We start from the raw sequence: 19,526 nt of genomic DNA on the forward strand, positions 1-19,526 counted from the left end.
AGGCGGAACTGGGCGGTCCTGGGGGGCGTGGCCATCGATCTGGATTTTCCCGAAGGAAAATCTGGTAACCCTAAGTGAGGGGAGATGCATGGGAGACATGCATTGTCCTAGACTTGACACACATAAGAGCATAAGAACAGCCATGCTGGGTCAGACCAATGGTCCATTAAAGCCCAGTGGCCTGTTCTCACAGCGGCCAATCCAGGTCCCTAATACTTGGCTAAAACCCAAGGAGTAGCAACATTCCAGAATCTCAAAAAATAGCAAGATTCCAGAATCCCAGGGAGCAACAAAATTCTAGAACCCCAAATAGTAGCAAGATTCCATGCTACCGATCCAGGGCAAGCAGTGGTTTCTCCCTTGTCTTTCTCAATAACAGACTATGGACTTTTCCTCCAGGAAATTGTCCAAACCTTTCTTAAAAACAGCTACGCTATCCGGTGGTTGAATGATATTTTTGTGAAAAATTTGAAAAATATCAACTGAATATCGCCTTTTAACCAATGTCCTTGTTTGTGAAATATATATATATTTTTTAAGTGTGTAAGCCGTTTATTGCGCAACAACAAAAGTTGTGTGTCGAGTCCAAATAGATATCATAAAGAGATCGAGCACCTAAGGTCACCTTCACTGTCTTTTTTACCTATAAAAAAGGCGCCAGGCACGTATCGGTCACGCTTAGGCGCTGTTTACACAAACACAGCTTGCGGGGCCTATCTAAAAACTGAAAAGTAGGTGAGGGTTTTAAAGACCTACATTTCAGGCGCCTAAGTTTTGGGGGGAGAATCATGCTTAATGGCATTTAAGTCACGTTCCGCCCACAGAAACGCCCACTTAAGCTTTAGCACCGCTAAGCGCATTGCCGTAGGCACCTATCTTTTATGGATTCAGATAAGCGCCATTTGCCCAATTAAATATATATATATTTTTTATTAATTCTTTATTCATTTTCAAAAATACATTAAGTGTTAAATATATTCATTCATATTAACAATAAATACATCACTTACAATCATTGATATATTTTATAAATTCTTATCCCTTCCCCTTTCCCATCCCTCCCTCCCAAATATTCCATGATCATATAAAACATATAATAATAAACTTCCCCCCCTCCCTATACCTTAAGTTGATAAATATAAGGGAAACAAATTCAAATTAATCTTTACAATACTTTGTCAATGGTTTCTACACATCCTGAAACTTCTTAAAATATCCCCGTTGTAATGCAATAAACCTTTCCATTTTATAGATATGGCATAAAGAATTCCACCAGAAGTTGTAATTTAATCTCCTCCAATCCTTCCAATTATATGTGATTTGCTGAATGGCAACCCCAGTCATTATAAGTAGTAATTTATTGTTGTTCGCAGAAATCTGACTTTTTGCTCTCATTTCCATACCAAATATCACAGTATCATAAGATAATGCCACTGGGTTATCTAACAAATTATTAATTTGGTCCCAAATTGATTTCCAAATATTCATAATACATGGGCAATGAAACAATAAATGATCTAAAGTTCCTACTTCCAAATGACAATGCCAACATCTATTAGACAAAGAACTATCTAATTTTTGTAACCTAACAGAGGTCCACAACGCTCTATGCAACAGAAAAAACCAAGTTTGTCTCATAGATGCTGACAACGTACATTTCATCCTCCAAGACCAAATTCGTGGCCATTGAGATGCAGTAATTTCATGCTTAATCTCAATGCTCCAAATATCTTTTAAACCAGTTTTTAATTTCTTTTTATTAAATCCACATAACATTTTGTACCACTGGTGACCCAAGAAGTCTGTCTGAAAACACATAAACTCCATACTATAATGATTATTAAGGTTTTTCCAATCAGGGAACCCCGCCTGAATGGCATGCTTCAGTTGCAACCATCTAAAATTATCTGAGTTTTAAAGACCAAATTTATGTTGCAATTGTGAAAATTCAAGCATAGTAACATTAGAAATAACATCATCCAATATTCGTATTCCTGCTTACCATCCAATGCTTCCAGACTAGCCTTTCTCCGCCAATTTGGATCTTGGAGTTTACCCATATAGACTGTTTTGTAGATTTAAAAATTGGAATAGATGTTAAATTACTTAAATATTTTTTAATCTAATTATTGAGGCTGTTAAAGGTATTTTGAAAATTAACCCCCTTTTTACAAAAGCGTAGACGCCACTAGGCTGATTCTATAAATGGCGCCTAGCAGGTGATTGCCAATCGCACTTAATGGCATTTTGGAGTTAGGCGCTGTTTATAGATTCAGGGTCTTAAAGCCACTGAATGTTGCCTGTGATGGCTGAGCAACTGTCCAGTTAGTTCCATGGCGGCCTGACCTATAACGCTTTTAGAAAACTCATAAAAACTGCCTTATTCGATAGATATATCACCTAGACAAATTCTTCACCGAACACTTTTTTTCTTTTCTCATTTTCCCAATATGTCCCCTCTGAAAATTCCTAACAAACTGTATATTGTAATTTCCGCTGTATTTTTTTGTAATTCGCGACCTTTTCCAAACATGTTCTCTCGGAAAATTCTTAGCAAACTGTATATTTTATTTTTTCGCTTTCTTAAAGTTACTGTACTCTGTATTTTCTCTGACTATCTGCATATTGTAACTCGCTGAATGTCCAGCTCTCTTGAATGTAAACCGCCTAGAAGTCGCAAGATTGTGGCAGTATAGAAGAATAAAGTTATTATTATTAACTGGACAGCAGCGATATTTGGTCTGTTATTCAGCTAAGGAAGCAAAGTTAGAACAGGAAAATGGCTCTCCTAGCTTTATTTTTGGAGACAACCTGGCATCGGTCTGAATATCAGCTGGTGCCCGGTTGACCCCACATACCTGGATATTCAATTCCGGAAACCAGACGTGGTCTGGCATTAAAATACCCAGGGTTAATTCATCTGCGGCTGAAAGTGACTTAAAAACCGCCGACCACCTTGGGTCAAAGATCTGCCCCAGAATGAGCAGCTTTGTCACCTCTCCAGTTAAGCTAAGCTAGATTAAATTGTTCGAGTCCTGGTTTTCTAACCATTGCAGGAATCAAGAAGTAAAGGAATGCAACGCTGGGTGGAGATGAATCCAGCTCTTGTCTGTGTTGGGTGATGGGATAAAACAAGGACAACCTCCCAACTCATCACTTTGATGTCTGTACACGTCCCGCCTGGCTACCTGTGGAGCACAGCTTAATTTACATTTTGAAAAATTTCATTTCCAGTTTCTCTGTCATTGTCCAACCCTGGAAGATTTTAAGTGCCTCATCTTAGACTTTTCCTTATGGCCTTGTCCACCCACTTCTAGTCTAGACCCCTTCAAACTTCTCTAGCAATCTTTGCCACCAGTCATTCACCTGCCAGCAACTTCTCTAATGGTCGCTGGACCTGCTTACAATTGTCTTTACCAGCCAGAGCCCCTGTGAGGTAATGGCTAGAGGTGGGTATGCTGTGGTTGGATTTTGGAGGCTTGTTCTTCTGTAACTGATGGTTCCCTCTTTTCTGCCTTTCAGGTGTAACAACCGGACCCAGTGCGTGGTAGTGGCTGGCTCTGATGCCTTTCCGGACCCCTGTCCTGGCACTTACAAGTACTTGGAGGTCCAGTATGACTGTGTACCTTACAGTAAGTTCCTTCTTCCTTTGGTTCTTCTCAACAATGCATGCGAAAAAGAATTAAAGCGCCGATGACAAAATGAGGAGAGGAGAGCCCCCAAATGTAACCCCAGTCCTGCTTTCCAGGGAGGCCTTTAAACACTTCCGTGAAGTGAGGGATCCACTCTCAGCAGCAATGAACCTTGAAAAAGGGTCAAAGACATGAGGCGAGTGAAAGAAAAGCCAATACCTACAGTCCTAGACACTTATCCTAATCTTAATCCTAATCTTTGACACTATTGGTTTCCTTTCTCTGCTTCCGTACATGTCTGTCCTAAATCCATTCTCAAGACCTATCCAAACTTCTTCATATCTTCTCCTCCAAACCTATCCACCTTCCCGTCCTATCTCGCTCACTGCATCCCATCCTCCAATCCCTTCTAACCTTCAACTCCACTCCATTCCATCCTATTCTCCAGTCCTCATCCTAACTCATCCTTCTAGCCTCATCCTATCCCATCCAACCCTCTCCTTAGTCCCATCCTCCAATCATATGCATTTTCAAACTTTCTTATCAGGTCCTATCCGTTCCTCAATTTTTTTCCATCCCCCAGTGCCCTCCAGCCCATCCAACCTATCTTAGTCATCTCTTATCCTATCCCACTCTTCAGTTCAAATCCATTTTACCCTCATCCTGCCCATCTTTCAGTCCTAACCAACCCTCACTCTATCCAATTTCTCAGTCCTTGCCAACTCTTACCCTTATCCCATTAGTAATCTCATCTCCTAGTGCAGTGACTCTTAAAACCTGTCCTGGGAGAGCATCAACCAATCATGATATCAGCAATGAATAAGCAAGAAGTAGATTATCATACACTGCCTCCATGTCATGCAAATTTGTCTCATGTATATTTATGACAGATTTTCTGAAAGCCTTACTGATGCTTCCCCCATTATAAGTTTTAGAACCACTGTCGTAGTGCAGGTGTCCCCAAATCCAATCCTCAGGGATATCAAACCTGTCTGGTTTTCAGAATTTCAACCATGAATATGCATAAAATATATTTGCATATTTGACCTTTGTTGTATGCCGATATATTACATGCACATTCGGTGTAGAAATATTGATACCCAGACTGGTTTGTGGCCCTTATGGAGAACCTCTCTCCTTGAAGATTAGGAGGAGGAGGCAGTGGACGTAGAGGGAAGGTCATGGTCTGTTCCCTTTTCTAGGAAGGATTGAAAATCCCATTACAAATATCAGCTAGGTTGTCCATCAGTCCATCCAGGTTTTGGGAAGGTTTTTGGTGGAAAGATGACTTGGGGGAACTTTGAGGGTCTCTCTCCTACTACTTATGAACCCAGCATCATGTAGCCCAAAAATACAGCAGGGAATTTGCAAACATTTGAAGGTCTCACCATGATGGATGTCACTGGGTTGGTGAGATGGACAGTTGATAGTGGGGGAGGGCAGTGGTAGAAGCTCCTCCTTGGATAACTCTCCCCATCTTTATTGATTTCTCCTCACAGGTGGAGCTGTGGAAATCCCGTCTCATTAATTTTTAACTTTCCCTCCCACCCCCTCACCCTTTTCCTTGCAGCTTCTTCAAGCACAGAGGGCCAGGACGGACCACATCTGCCCTTCTCCTACACACCTCTGAGAAATGTGAATTGTTTCCAACGTGGATGTAATGTCTTAACAAGTTCAGGGCTGGAAATCAGCGGGCAGACCCACTGACCTCACCTCGTATGACCTGCTTGACTCAAGGGGTGGTGAAGGGGTAAAATGCAGGTTCTTTAACCCCTTCTGCTCTTCCACCCCACCCCAGAAGGGATGAAAAAGCAGGTTCAGAATGGAAAGGAACTATTTTCCTCTTTTTCTCTGCCCCACTGTTTATTTCAGACCTGAAAAAAAAATATCTTGTTGTTTTTCAGTAATTCAACTCTTTCTATTTCTTTGTTTTAATTTTTTTATGTTCATCACACTCCTGGCTGTTCTCAGGAGGAGCCATTTTGTCCAAGGATGAAATTCAAGTTTCTAACTTCTTCTTTCCAACCCTCAGCATTGAGCAGATGCCTTCACCTTGGCCAAGGAGAGGTAATTTATGATGGATTTAGCACCCTCAACCATTCTGAAAAGTTGGCTCTTAGGGAAGGCCTAGGGTTGCAACCCAAGATGGGAGGGCATAGTTGGAGCCTGGATAAGGATTAAGGCTTAGAGTAATTTGTAAGAAGAGCTACATTTTGAGTTAAAGACTAAGCTATCTGGAAAGTTTTGACTTATCTCAATACCCTGGCCTTAAATAATCATGCCCAGAAATGGATTATGGGAAAGACTTTTGAAACTGTGATGGACAAGATGGCCTCCACAAAGGAACATTCCAGGAATGTGACGGACAGACAAATGAGTAAAGAGATGGAACTGTTCCTTATGAACCTAAATGATGACCTTTACTTTGACCTCCAAAGGTAATGCTGTTGCAAGATCCAGGAAGAATAACCTGTTGTACGTTTTGATGACATCATTGTTGTGTTTCTCCATTGCTTTTCATTGGATGATAGAAACCATGACGTCATCAGGATGTGATGGTGCCTTCTGTCCTGGCAGGTTTAGTGCTGTAGAATTTTACATTCTCATAAGCTTGTGTATTTTTTTTGGAGGAGATTTTTGGTGGTGGTGAAGATGGTGGCGGGGATTGTTGGTGGGTTATTGACAGCATGTCACAATGAAAAATATGGGGGTTGGGAGTGAGTGGTGTGGCTAAAATATTCCATAGTTGGGGTTTTCTGAAGTTTTCCTTGAAGGGATTAAAGTCTCTGCTCATGGGTGCCTTCACCATGCTCCATCTGCCTAGTTCCTAATTGATTCTCCAGGACCAAACGTGAAGTGAAAACATAGCGAGTCAGTGAAAGTCTATGTATGGTGTCAGTGATTTAGGTAACACTCTTTATCCCAGGACAAGCAGGCAGCATATTCTTGACTGATGGGTGACGGCACTGACGGAGCCCCGGTACGGACAATTTTAGAGTGATTGCACTCTAAGAACTTGGAAAGTTCTAGCAGGCCGCACCGCGCACGCGCGAGTGCCTTCCCGCCCGACAGAGGTGCGCGGTCCCCAGTTTCTTAGTTTCCACGGAGCTAAGAAGTCGCACTTTTCAACGGCTGTTGAAAAGATTTTTTCCTGACGCCTTCCCGCTCGCGTAATCTGTTAGGAAATTGTATTTCCTTTTTTTCTTTTATTATTTTCTTATTTAAAAAAAAAAAAATTATTACTTTCTTTTTTCTTTACTTTAGTCGGTTTTGCCCCGGCGGGGCCTGCTGCCATCATCGAGGCCTCGGCCTTCGATTTGGCAGAAGCCGTTTTTACTTTCATGCCCCCCCAGCCAGGGTTTAAGAAGTGCCAGCGGTGTGCACGGCCTATCTCTCTTACGGACCCGCACAACTGGTGCTTACAGTGCCTAGGTCCAGAGCATCAGGCTTCCACCTGCACCTGCTGTACCACTTTGAAAAAACGTACATTAAAAAACCGACAAATCCAGCAACGGTTGCTTTTCGGTGCTGATATGTCTGACCCGGCGGCATCGACACCGGCATCAGCCCCAACTCAGTCGGCACCCACTTCGTCGACGCCGCGCAACACCGCGCCAGCGTCGCAACACCCAGGTAAGCCGGCTAAGAAGCCATCCCCGCTGGAGCGTCCTCCGGTCTCGATAGCAGCGAGCCCAGTTCTGCCGACCGCGAGGCGCCCGCGGAAGCGCTCCACCCCAATTGAGGTGAGTCCCTTGACCTCGGGCTCCTCATCCTCAGGGCGTCGAGCGGCACCACAGGTACCGCAGAAGAAAAAGGCGGTACCGGTGTCTTCTCTGGACGAGCGCATTGCAGCCGTCCTGCAGGTGCAGCTAAAGGAGCAGTTACAACAGCTCCTTCCTGCTCTCTTGACACCGAGCCTTCCAGTCCCGGTCCTGTCTGAGCCACCGGTACCGGCAGTGGAGCAGCCTCTTTTGTCTGCATCCACTTTGTCGGTACCGGTCCACTCCGCTTCATCGATCTCGATGCCAGTCCTCGCACCGGAACCGAGAGCGCAACACCAGGCTGTTCAGACTTCGGCACCCATGCAGCCTGTAACATCTCCCGGTACCGTGTCTATGAGGTCAGGTAAGTCGGCACGCAAATCCCGACACCTGGAACCCTCCACTCCGGAGTCTCGAGACCGTAGCTCCCATATTAGGGACCCTGATCTGTGGGGTGACTCCGAATAGCCTTTTCTTTCTGAGGGTGAGTGTTCCTCGGATGAGGATGATCCTGCTGCCCCTGATCCATCCTCCAAACAAGATTCTACATCTTTCACTTCCTTCCTGAAAGATATGTGTGAATCTCTGTCTATTCCTTTGGAGGCTGAGTCTAAAAAATCCAAAGCCTTCCTTGATGCATTGGATTTTGACCAGCCTCCAAAGGAATTTCTCAAACTACCCCTCCATGATATCTTGAGGGAAACCTTTTATAAAAACCTGGAGACTCCTTTGACCATCCCAGGAGCTCCTCGTAAATTGGATTCTTTATACAAAGTGATTCCTATTCCTGGATTTGATAAGCCGCAGCTTCCACATGAATCCCTTCTTGTGGAATCTACGCTCAAAAAGTCTGCCGGAGCTAGTGTATACGCTTCTGTCCCTCCTGGCAGGGAAGGTAAAGCCATGGATAAGTTTGGTAAACGGTTATACCAGAATGCAATGCTAGCTAACAGATCTGGTAATTATGCTTTCCATTTTTCTTTCTATCTTAAGCATCTTCTTACCACCATGGCTTCCTTTGAAAAGTACCTTCCTGAACGAAAATGACAGGCTTTTCACCACTGCTCATCATCTCTCTTCCAACTCCGTAAGTTTATGGTTCGCTCAATATATGACACATTCGAACTTACTACCAGAGCAACGGCCATGTCTGTGGCTATGCGCCGCCTTGCTTGGCTCAGAGTGTCTGAGCTTGATGTCAACCATCAAGATCGGTTGGCCAATGTACCATGCCTGGGGGATGAACTCTTTGGGGAATCCATGGACTCTACCACCCAAAAGCTCTCCGCCCATGAGACTAGATGGGATACTCTGCTAAAAACAAAAAAGAAGACTCCACCAGCGCGGCCTTTCAGACAGCAGTCGGCCTATCAACGCCGTTATGTGGCTCATCCCTTGCCATCAGCTGCCCAACAACCTAGGCGCCAACGTCAGCAACAACGACAGACCCCTAGGCCACCACAGCAGCAACCTGCGAAGCCACCTCCACAGCAAAAGTCCACACAGCCCTTTTGACTTAGTTCTCCAGGGCATAGCCAGCTACCTACCATCTGCCCACCTACCTCAACCTATAGGTGGCCGTCTTACTTCTTTCCTCAGCCGTTGGGAGATAAGAACATAAGAAATGCCATCTCCGGATCAGACCTTCGGTCCATCAAGTCCGGCGATCCGCACATGCGGAGGCCCTGCCAGGTGTACACCTGTCGTAATTTATAGTCCACCACATCCTTACATGCCTCTCTTAAGATCATCACCTCGGATCAATGGGTCCTCAACATCATCCGCCACGGCTACTCTCTCAACTTTCAGACACTTCCTGCCCAAAGTCTGCCAAGAGAGTCTGCTTTGAACACTCCTCAGTCTTCCCTCCTTCTTCAGGAGGTTCAATCCCTCCTCCTTCTGAACGCCATAGAGGAAGTTCCTCTAGATCAAAAGGGGCAGGGATTCTACTCCCATTACTTTCTAGTTCCCAAAAAAACAGGAGATCTCAGACCCATTTTAGATCTTCGCGATCTCAACAAATGCTTGGTCAAAGAAAAATTCAGGATGCTTTCTCTGGCCACTCTCTACCCTCTTCTCAATCAAGGCGACTGGCTATGCTCCCTCGATCTCAAAGAGGCATACACTCACATACCGGTAAATTTGTCCTCCAGACAGTACCTCCGCTTCATGATCAATCATTGTCATTACCAATACAAGGTGCTGCCCTTCGGTCTTGCCTCCTCTCCAAGAGTGTTCACCAAATGTCTGATTGTGGTGGCTGCCTTTCTACGCTCTCACCACCTTCAGGTCTTTCCTTACCTGGACGATTGGTTAATCAAGGCCAATTCATCTCAGACAGTACTCCTGGCCACCAACCAAACCATCCTGTTTCTACAACTTCTGGGGTTCGAGATCAATCTACCCAAATCTCATCTCATCCCCACTCAGAGACTTCAATTCATTGGAGCGGTGCTGGACACAGTCCTCATGAGAGCATTCCTGCCGTCCAACCGTCTCCAAACTCTTCAATCTCTATGTCAGCAGCTACTTCTGCAAAGTTCCATCTCTGCCAAGCAAATGATGATACTCTTGGGTCACATGGCCTCCACAGTTCATGTCACACCCTTCGCACATCTTCACCTGCGCACTCCTCAATGGACCCTAGCTACCCAGTGGTCCCAAGCGATGGATCCGTGCTCACGACACATATCTGTGACATCATCTCTTCGTCAGTCTCTACAATGGTGGTTAATATCCTCAAATCTCTCCAGAGGTCTTCTGTTCCATCTACCTCCTCATCAACTTGTCATCACCACCGACGCCTCCCCTTATGCCTGGGGAGCTCATTTGAACGAATTCCAAACTCAAGGTCTTTGGACAGCCCAGGAAATGAAGCATCACATCAATTTCCTAGAACTCAGAGCGATGTTTTATGCCCTCAAGGCCTTCCAACATCTTCTCTTTCCTCAGGTCCTCCTGCTGTGCACAGACAATCAAGTTGCGATGTACTACATCAACAAGCAGGGTGGGACAGGCTCTCGCCTCTTGTGCCAGGAAGCCCAGAAGATTTGGGCTTGGGCCACAGATCACCAACTATTCCTGAAAGCTATCTACATTCAGGGGGAACAGAATTCCTTAGCGGACAAGCTCAGCAGAATTCTCCAGCCTCACGAGTGGACACTCGATCCTTTAACTCTACAGTCCATCTTCGCTCGATGGGGCACTCCTCAGATAGACCTCTTTGCAGCTCCTCACAATCACCAGCTGCCCCTCTTCTGCTCCAGACTCTACTCTCCTCACCGTCTGGCAGCGGATGCATTTCTCCTGGATTGGTCCAATCTGTTCCTGTATGCTTTCCCTCCGCAACCTCTCATGTTGCGAACCTTGTTCAAGCTCAAGAGGGAACAAGCCACCATGATTCTCATCGCTCCACGGTGGCCCAGGCAACATTGGTTCTCCCTTCTACTTCAACTCAGTTCCAGGGAGCCTATTCTTCTTCCATTGTTTCCTTCTCTACTTACACAGCATCAGGAGACCCTTCTGCATCCCAGCCTCCAGTCTCTACACCTGACAGCTTGGTATCTCTCGGGCTGACTTCGAGTGATACTCTGTTGTCTCAGCCCGTTCGTTCTATTCTGGATGCCTCCAGGAAACCTGCCACTCTGCAATGTTACTATCAGAAGTGGACACGATTTTCTTCCTGGTGTCTTCTTCATCATCATAATCCTACGTCCCTGGCAGTGGAGACCTTGTTGGATTACCTTCTTTCTTTGTCTGACTCTGGTCTCAAGTCTACTTCCATCAGAGTCCACCTCAGTGCTATTGCTGCTTTTCATGAGCCAGTTCATGGGAAACTTCTCTCAGCTCATCCTTTGGTTTCCAGATTCATGCGGGGTCTTTTCAATGTGAAACCACCTCTTAAGGCTCCTCCTGTAGTCTGGGATCTCAATGTAGTTCTCTCCGCCTTAATGAAGCCTCCGTTTGAACCTTTGGCTACAGCTCCTTTCAAGTTCCTTACTTGGAAAGTGCTCTTCCTTATTGCTCTTACCTCTGCCAGGAGGGTCAGTGAGCTACATGCACTAGTTGCGGATCCACCTTTTACAGTCTTTCATCATGACAAGGTGGTTCTGCGTACACATCCAAAGTTTCTCCCTAAGGTCGTCTCTGAATTCCATCTCAACCAATCCATTGTTCTGCCTGTCTTCTTTCCGAAATCTCACTCTCATTCTGGAGAACAGGCTCTGCATACTTTGGATTGTAAGCGGGCTCTAGCTTACTATTTAGAGCGTACTAAGCCCCACAGATCATCTCCCCAACTCTTTCTATCCTTTGATCCGAATAAATTGGGGCGTCCTGTTTCTAAACGTACGTTGTCTAATTGGCTGGCAGCGTGCATTTCATTCTGTTATGCTCAGACCGGACTATCACTGGAAGGTTCTGTCACGGCCCATAAAGTTCGAGCTATGGCAGCATCTGTAGCTTTCCTCCGTTCCACTCCTATTGAGGAAATCTGCAAGGCTGCTACTTGGTCCTCAGTTCATACTTTTACATCTCATTATTGTCTGGATGCATTCTCCAGACGGGATGGACACTTCGGCCAATCTGTTTTGCAAAATTTGTTTTCTTAATGGCCAACCTTCCCTCCATCCCTCTTTTTGTTAGCTTGGAGGTCACCCATCAGTCAAGAATATGCTGCCTGCTTGTCCTGGGATAAAGCACAGTTACTTACCGTAACAGGTGTTATCCAGGGACAGCAGGCAGATATTCTTGCGTCCTTCCCACCTCCCCGGGTTGGCTTCTTAGCTGGCTTATCCTAACTGGGGACCGCGCGCCTCCGTCGGGTGGGAAGGCACTCGCGCGTGCGCGGTGCGGCCTGCTAGAACTTTCCAAGTTCTTAGAGTGCAATCACTCTAAAATTGTCCGTATCGGGGCTCCGTCGGTGCCGTCACCCATCAGTCAAGAATATCTGCCTGCTGTCCCTGGATAACACCTGTTACGGTAAGTAACTGTGCTTTTCTCCCCCTCCCTTCTCCTGTTTCCCTCTGTCCCCCAGTTCCTCCCCTTCCTTATTTTCTCTCTCTGGGAAATCAAGATTTGGGGCATGATCTAGCCTTTAAAGATATAAAGGATGTAATGTTCAGCTCGTGGCAGTCAATGTTTTTTAAATATCAATCACCACGGGTTCTTAATATCGGGACATTTTGTGCAAGGTCAAAGACGGAGCCCAGCGCTTAAAGTCCAGATATAAAATGGCGGCCGGTACTTACTCGGGTCTGACAATATTCAGACCTGTGCCCGAAAAGCTAGGGACAGGTAAAGCTAGGGACGGCTTTACTCCTGTCCTCACATTGTGCAGACAATAATCCACTTAACGGACTGAATATGACCTCCAGCCCAGTAACTCCCTCCTTCACCTCGTCTACGCCTGGACCACCCATCACTATCCATTAGTGACAGGGTAATAGCTAATAATTATCCAAATATTTCCATTGAAAACTGTTGATCTGGTCAGTGTTGTGTATCCAGATTTTGGACCTATTCCTTGGATAAATAACTCCATATTTTGGGCCTGCACCTGTTACTTCTTATTCATGGTCTGGCCTTAAGGGAGAAGTAGAGTGCTTTTGAAACCAAAGATGTGTTACTTTAAAGGGCATGGTTGGCATCTAAACTCTCCAAGTCCATTCCTAGTGGGATAGAGATTCCAGTGCCAGTTCTTTTCTGTTCATGAGCAGGAGAGACTCTGTTCCTGGGAAATTCTGTCAGGAAGGGTTTGTTTGCTCTATTCAAAGATGCAGAGAGCTTTCAGGCTAACCCAGCGTTAGGTAATTCCGGCCCTCGAGAGCCGGAGCCAGGTCAGGTTTTCAGGATATCCACAATAAGTATTAATGAGATAGATTTGCATCTTAAGGAGGCAGTGCATGCAAATCCATCTCGTACATATTCATTGTGGATATCCTGAAAACCTGACCTGGCTCCGGCTCTTGAGGACCGGAATTGCCTACCCCTGGGCTAACCCATGGGCCCCGTGCCATTGTTTTATAGGGGGGAAAGATTTGATTTCAACGGTTTCTAGAAAAGCTAAAGTTAAAGAGCCTTCTGCAAACCCAGCACTGGACTATGACCTTGGCATACCAGGCCGCTCCAGGCCATCAGGGGTGGGCTTGGCCAGTCCTGTTTTTACCCCTAATTACATCTGTTGACTTGTGAATCCGAATTTTTCCTTAGGCACAAGCCTGGATTCAGGCCTAGGCAAGCTATGAAATTTTTAAGGTGCCGAATTTCCAGACCAAAAATGGAGCCTGCTTTCGCCTCCCTTAGGGCTATGGCTGTGAGAGTGCATAGCTTGAACAGGTGCTGCTGTGACCTTCCCCTGCTCCTCCTCCTGGCTGTCCAGTCTTTGGGAGCCCTGAGACTCCCCCTCCATGCCCTGCTATCTAAGACCTGCTATTTGGCCTTGCCTGTAGGCACAAATATATTAACTCTGCCTTGCTCAGACATACAGGAAGCTGCAAGGCCACAGAGGAAGAGGGGTAAAAGCAACCAGGATATGCTAATCCTGCCCGTGATCAGCCGCTCCCCCCAACCAAAGAGCTCTTGTGATCTTCTAGCAGCTCCCTCCCCTCCCCCAAACTCTGTAGGTTCCCCCCTCTCACAAGTTTAAATAATTGTAAGTATGGCCATAAGAACATAAGAATAGCCTTACTGAGTCAGACCAATGGTCCATCAAGCCCAGTAGCCCATTCTCATGATGGCCAATCCAGGTCACCAGTACCTGGCCAAAACCCAAAGAGTAGCAACATTCCATACAGAATCTCAAAGAGTAACAAAAGGTTCTAGAACCCCAAAGAGTATCAAGATTCCATGCAGAATCCGGAATCCCAAAGAGTAGAACATTCTATGCTACCCATCCAGGGCAAGCAGTGGCTTCCTCCATGTCTCTGTCAATAACAGACTATGGACTTTTCCTCCAGGAACATATCCAAACCCTTCTTAAAACCAGCTACGCTATCCGCTCTTACCATAGCCAGTGGCGTAGTAAGGGTGGGGGGCAATCTGCTTCGGGTGCTGGCACCCGTCCTCCTCTTCTCCCCCCTCTGCACACACGCCTTCACTCTCTTTCCCCCCCCCCCCCCCGTACCTGTATTTCTTTGCCGACGCAAGCAGAAACTCCAAACTGCTGCTCGCACCAGTGTCAGCTCTTCCTCTGACATCACTTCCGGGTCCTGCAAATTGGTGATGCTGCTCATGCCGGGGGAGGTAAAAGAAGCACGGGGAATAGGGAAGGGGTGCAAGCATGCTGCAGGGGGGAAGGAGCGGGGGAGTGGCGCCTCTCACCCTCACTACGCCACTGAGTATGGCTGTTCTTGAAATGAACCCATGCATCTAACTCAGAGAAGAGGTGAGACCTAGGGTCTTCAGGGCAGGCGACAGCACCAACCCGAGATGCGCCTAAATTATGAGAGAGCACGAAGAGAGACACCAGAGGAGGAAACAGCGGCACTTAGACACCTAAAACACTGAACACAGCACGGACATCTTCAAAGAGGCTAAAACACCGCTGGCATGAATACAGCACAAACTGCTGAAGAGAGACCTCCAGAGGAAGGGAGCATGGCATCCTGCGACATTGAGTACAGAGAAACTTCAAGAGAGGAGACAGCAATATACATTGCATGATTGCAACATAGACAGTTAAAGATATACTTCATAAGAGGAGACTATGGCATGAAAAGCTGAAAGGAGACAGCTAACTTATGAACACAGCAAAAACAGCTGAAGAAAAGACCGTGCAGAAGAAGACAGAAATACCCCGAGATACTCAAAAGATGAACACAGCACAAAGATCTGCAGCAAGACCTCATGGAAGAGGGGAGAACATCCTTAGCATGGACACAGTACAAACGACTGAAGAGAGACCTCAGGAGATACCCCCAGGATGAATATAGCACAAACAGCTGCAGCCAGAGCAAAGGGGAGAGGAGCCAACACCTTTAAAATGAACACAGCACAAACTAGTGCAGGACATCAGGAGAGAAGACAGCGGCACCCAAAGGATGAATACAGCACAAACAATTGCAGAGAGGTCTCAGTGAATTTTTAGATTGAATCAGGTTGGGCAGACTAGATGGACCATTCGGGTCTTTTTCTGCCGTCATCTACTATGTTATTATGTATGTTACTATGAGACAGCAACACCCATAGCGTGAATACAGCACAAACAACTGAAGAGAGACCTCAGGGAGAAGACAGCAGCATCTAGAGACGCTCAACCAGATGGACAGAAACTTCAGGGAAGAGACAAAGGCACGATGAGACACCCAAAGTATGAACACAGCATAAAGAACTGAAAAGCGATTTCAGGGAAGGAGACAGCTAACCTAGAATCTGTTTTTGTTCATCCCTTCTCTCCCCTCACCCCCATCCAAAAATGTAAAATATATTTGAAGTAAATGAAAAAAAAAAAGAGAGAGTTATAGTTGAGAATAAAAGCAATGGGAGGCAGAATGGTGCACGGAGGGTACTAGGAATGTAAGAGGCACTTTTTTCCCATGAACAGCCAGATACTATCTCCAGCCTGAATCCTAGATGAGAGACAACAGTAAAATTAAAGGCTGATTGGTATAATTTTGGAGATAATTTACCCAAAAAGCTTCCTTGCTGCTCTTGCACTTAACTTGTGCTTAAGTTAACACTGCTAACACTTGTGAAGAGCTTGCCGGGAAAATGTGTGTGGAGCAGAGAATGGCACGGGGCCTAATTTTTCCCCATCCCCGCGAATTCTTTTCCTGTCCCTGCCCCATTCCTGCAAGCTCCGTCCTCATCTGCACAAGCCTCAAACACTTTAAAATCATAAATGTCCAAGGCTTGTGCGGTTAAGGCAGAGCTTATGGGAATGGGGCAGAGACAGCGACAAAACTCACGGGGATGGGACGGAGAAATTGAGTTCCTACGAGGACAGGGACAAATTTGTCCCCATGTCATTCTCTACACTGCACCGCTCTGGAAATCAAAGTGTAGTAAAAGTGAGCCAAGCATAGGGACAGTCAAGCCATTGTGACATCACTGATGAGGTTGGCTCTTATTGGTGGAATGAGGCATTATGATGTCACAATACCAGCTCTGCTTATCAGAGGCTGAAGCTTTTCACTTTAAAATCCTAAGTGTCCGAGGTTTGTGCGGTTAAAGCAGAGCTTAGAGGAATGGGGCAGGGACAGCGACAAAACTTGCGGGGACGGGACGGGGAAATTGAGTTCCTGCGGGGACGGGGACATATTTGTCCCCGTGTCATTCTCTAGTGTGGAGCAGGTCCCAAATCCCATGCCCCTTCTCCCCCAGCCTAGTTCAAACTACCACAACCTACAGGTGAAAAGCCAAAGCGGTATGTTCAATTCTTGATGACGTGGGGGAGCACTTATGTACCATGACTGCACCTTACCCCCCACCCCATCTTCCCACTCGTACGGTACAGAGGAAATGGGATGGACATAAAATGAGAGAGTCCAGATTTTGTGAGAAACTAGACCCCTAGGCTGTGTCAAAATCCTGCCTCTCAAATGATTTTGAGGATCTGGGGATGGGTGAAGGCAGGGTCCATCTCTCATTGCAGCACCCATGAGGTGGAAGCTCTGATTTCCCTTAAGAAAAACAGGAACTGGATTTCCATGCATGCAAGGATTGGGGAGGGAGATAACAAAAATCAGGAACTGGATCAGCCTATCTGAGTTGGACTCAGGTAGGCTGATGAACTCCCCCCCCCACTTCAGTTGTAGCCTCGATCAAGTTGAGTAGTCTCCTAAACCCCCTAACCCCCACCCCCCTCCCGCCCTGCACCCTTGCACATCCAGCTGTGTCAGCAGGTGGGAAAGGTCAGGGCAAAAGAAGCTGAGAGAGGAAAACCTGAGGCAGAGCCTTAGAGGGAAGGGGAGCCACCTCCTCTTCATGCCTGTGCATTGCCTCAAAACGCTTTAACTTTTCTTTCCAGCTGCCTTCGTCAGAACTAACAACCATTTTCCTTCCCCAGGGACCAATTTAATGTGGAAAATGCTTTTTTAAAAAATTTTTCTTATTTCTTTTTTTTAATTTTGAAAATAATCGCTGTATAATTTAAAGAAAAATCTTTGCTCAACTCTGTTCTTGCTTCCTTTCTCTTCTCCTCCCTTTCTCTGTTTATTTCCACCTCCCCTTTTTATTTAGTTTTGATGGGATCTCCATTTTATTTTATTTTTTGCTTTAAATGTATGGCCTGAGCCAAGTACTGGGAAAAATTGGGTTCTTAAAGGAGACCTGCTTCCCACTCAGGTTGGGATCTTAGGTAGACAATCTGTACAAGCAAAAATATAATTTAAGGAGGTTGATATGAAACAGCATCTAATTAGTGTCTGGGTGCATTTATCAAATGGTTCCAGATCTTTGCGGACAGGCTGAACCAGCCCGGGGTTTAATCTTCACTACATTGAGAAAATGAAACTACAAGACCACAGAGGCACTGGGGCAGGGTATAAACCCAGAACTGGAACAACCTCTCCTCACTGACTTAGACTGCGATGCCCATCATGAAGGCGTGTTGTAGAGCAGTCCACTGGAACCGAGATTAAAAACCAACAACCCATACAGAGCCCACCAAACGCCTTTCTCATGCTATAGAATCATGACTTTCAGTTCAGCTTTTTGAAATTCACAGTCATTTCTGGTTTTCTGGGTCACCAAGCCATGGTTCATAGACCCAGCCTGTTTTCTGCCCCTTACTAATAGATGCACACCCCTGGTACTGACGGTTCTCCATGCAGTATCAGAGTAGACCATCCACTATGGATGTCCATTTGCCTGAAATGAAATTTTGCTGTTTTCCGTTACAATATTTTGTTTGGAAAATGAAATGAAAGAAAAAGGGATGACATGTTTAATTATTTTTGTTTTGTTTGAAAAAGAAACCAGCAGTGGCAGCCGGGTTACCTGAAAGAAAAAGGGATGAAATGTTTAATTATTTTTGTTTTGTTTGAAAAAGAAACCAGCAGTGGCAGCTGGGTTACCTGCCCTCTTCCCCAACCCCCTGAAGAACTTATGTCTCTAAAAAAAAGCCTTTTCTAAATCCCCACCTCTGGCCCTAGCTTACTTGCAATTTTAAGCGTTTCTACAGGGCAGGAACGATCCCTGAATGCCCCGGTGCTGGCAAAACATCTGTTTGGCAAAGAAAGGGCAATCGGAAGTAATGGAACGAGAAGGGGAGAAGTGGAGGTAAGAATAACAGGAGAAATAAGAATGGGGAAAAACAGGATAATGAAGACTGGGGAAGTGGAAGGAAGGGGAGAAATGAGGGGGGGGGGGGACAGAATCAGAGGTAATGTGATGCAAGGGGCAAAATGGCAGAGAAGCAGAGAGGGCTGCCAGCTCCTGTCTGCAATCATTTTGCTAGAGTGTAAATTTTTTTTTTTTTCTTTTTACAAGCCATCTGGACTGAGTGGCAGGCGGTGAAGGATTTCACTTTACAAGCCAGTGATTAATCTTAGATATGAACAGCTGTCACTGGGTGGGGGCACAGCCTCCTGATTGGCTAGCCTCCTCCTGGCATTTGCATATCCTTCTCTTCAGCAACCTAAAAATACCAGAACAGGTTCAGTAGAGTCCTCACCCACTCAGCCATGACATTCAATCTTGTGAAGACTGGGAGAGTTGGGAACGTTTTGCAGGCGTCACCGGGGACAGCCTGAAGCAGGCTTGGCTTTGTCCATGGTGCACAAATGGATGTACAGTTCTGGATTTTCTATCTTGGCCCCTCTAAGTTGACTCGGGGGGTGGTGTTGGCATTTTCACTGGGCATTCCCACAGGATGCCCTGTTGACTTTGGACCCAAGACAGAAGCTAATTCTATGACTGTGGGGTTATAATTAGATGCTAGAGGGTACCTGGTGGGAGCTTACTTTCCCTACATCAGCCGTAGGGTTAGTGTAAGTTTTTTCACCTAAGTGCCAGTGATAACCATGAATCTTTATAGGATTCTACATTACAATGAAAACTTGAGTCCTGCTCATGCTTCACCCAAATTTTGCCTATGTACGCGCCCACCTCTAAAATATGCGTTATGTAAGACGTGCATGAATGCGCCTGAGGTGGAGTTTTGGCATGTACGAATGTCTATGCTAGCATTCTA

At 45.8% G+C, this 19,526-nt stretch overlaps 1 protein-coding gene across 1 annotated transcript in view; it reads left to right on the forward strand.

Moving 5' to 3' along the window:
* Positions 1–19,526, forward strand: part of ADGRL1 (adhesion G protein-coupled receptor L1) — a 195,244-nt gene that overhangs the window by 104,277 nt on the left and 71,441 nt on the right. The window contains exon 4 of the mRNA XM_033924537.1: positions 3,523–3,632. Coding sequence (XP_033780428.1) covers positions 3,523–3,632 — 110 coding nt within the window. The remainder of the gene's footprint in view (positions 1–3,522; positions 3,633–19,526) is intronic.

This window comes from Geotrypetes seraphini, chromosome 16, assembly GCF_902459505.1.
Source record: "Geotrypetes seraphini chromosome 16, aGeoSer1.1, whole genome shotgun sequence".
NCBI lineage: Eukaryota > Metazoa > Chordata > Amphibia > Gymnophiona > Dermophiidae > Geotrypetes > Geotrypetes seraphini.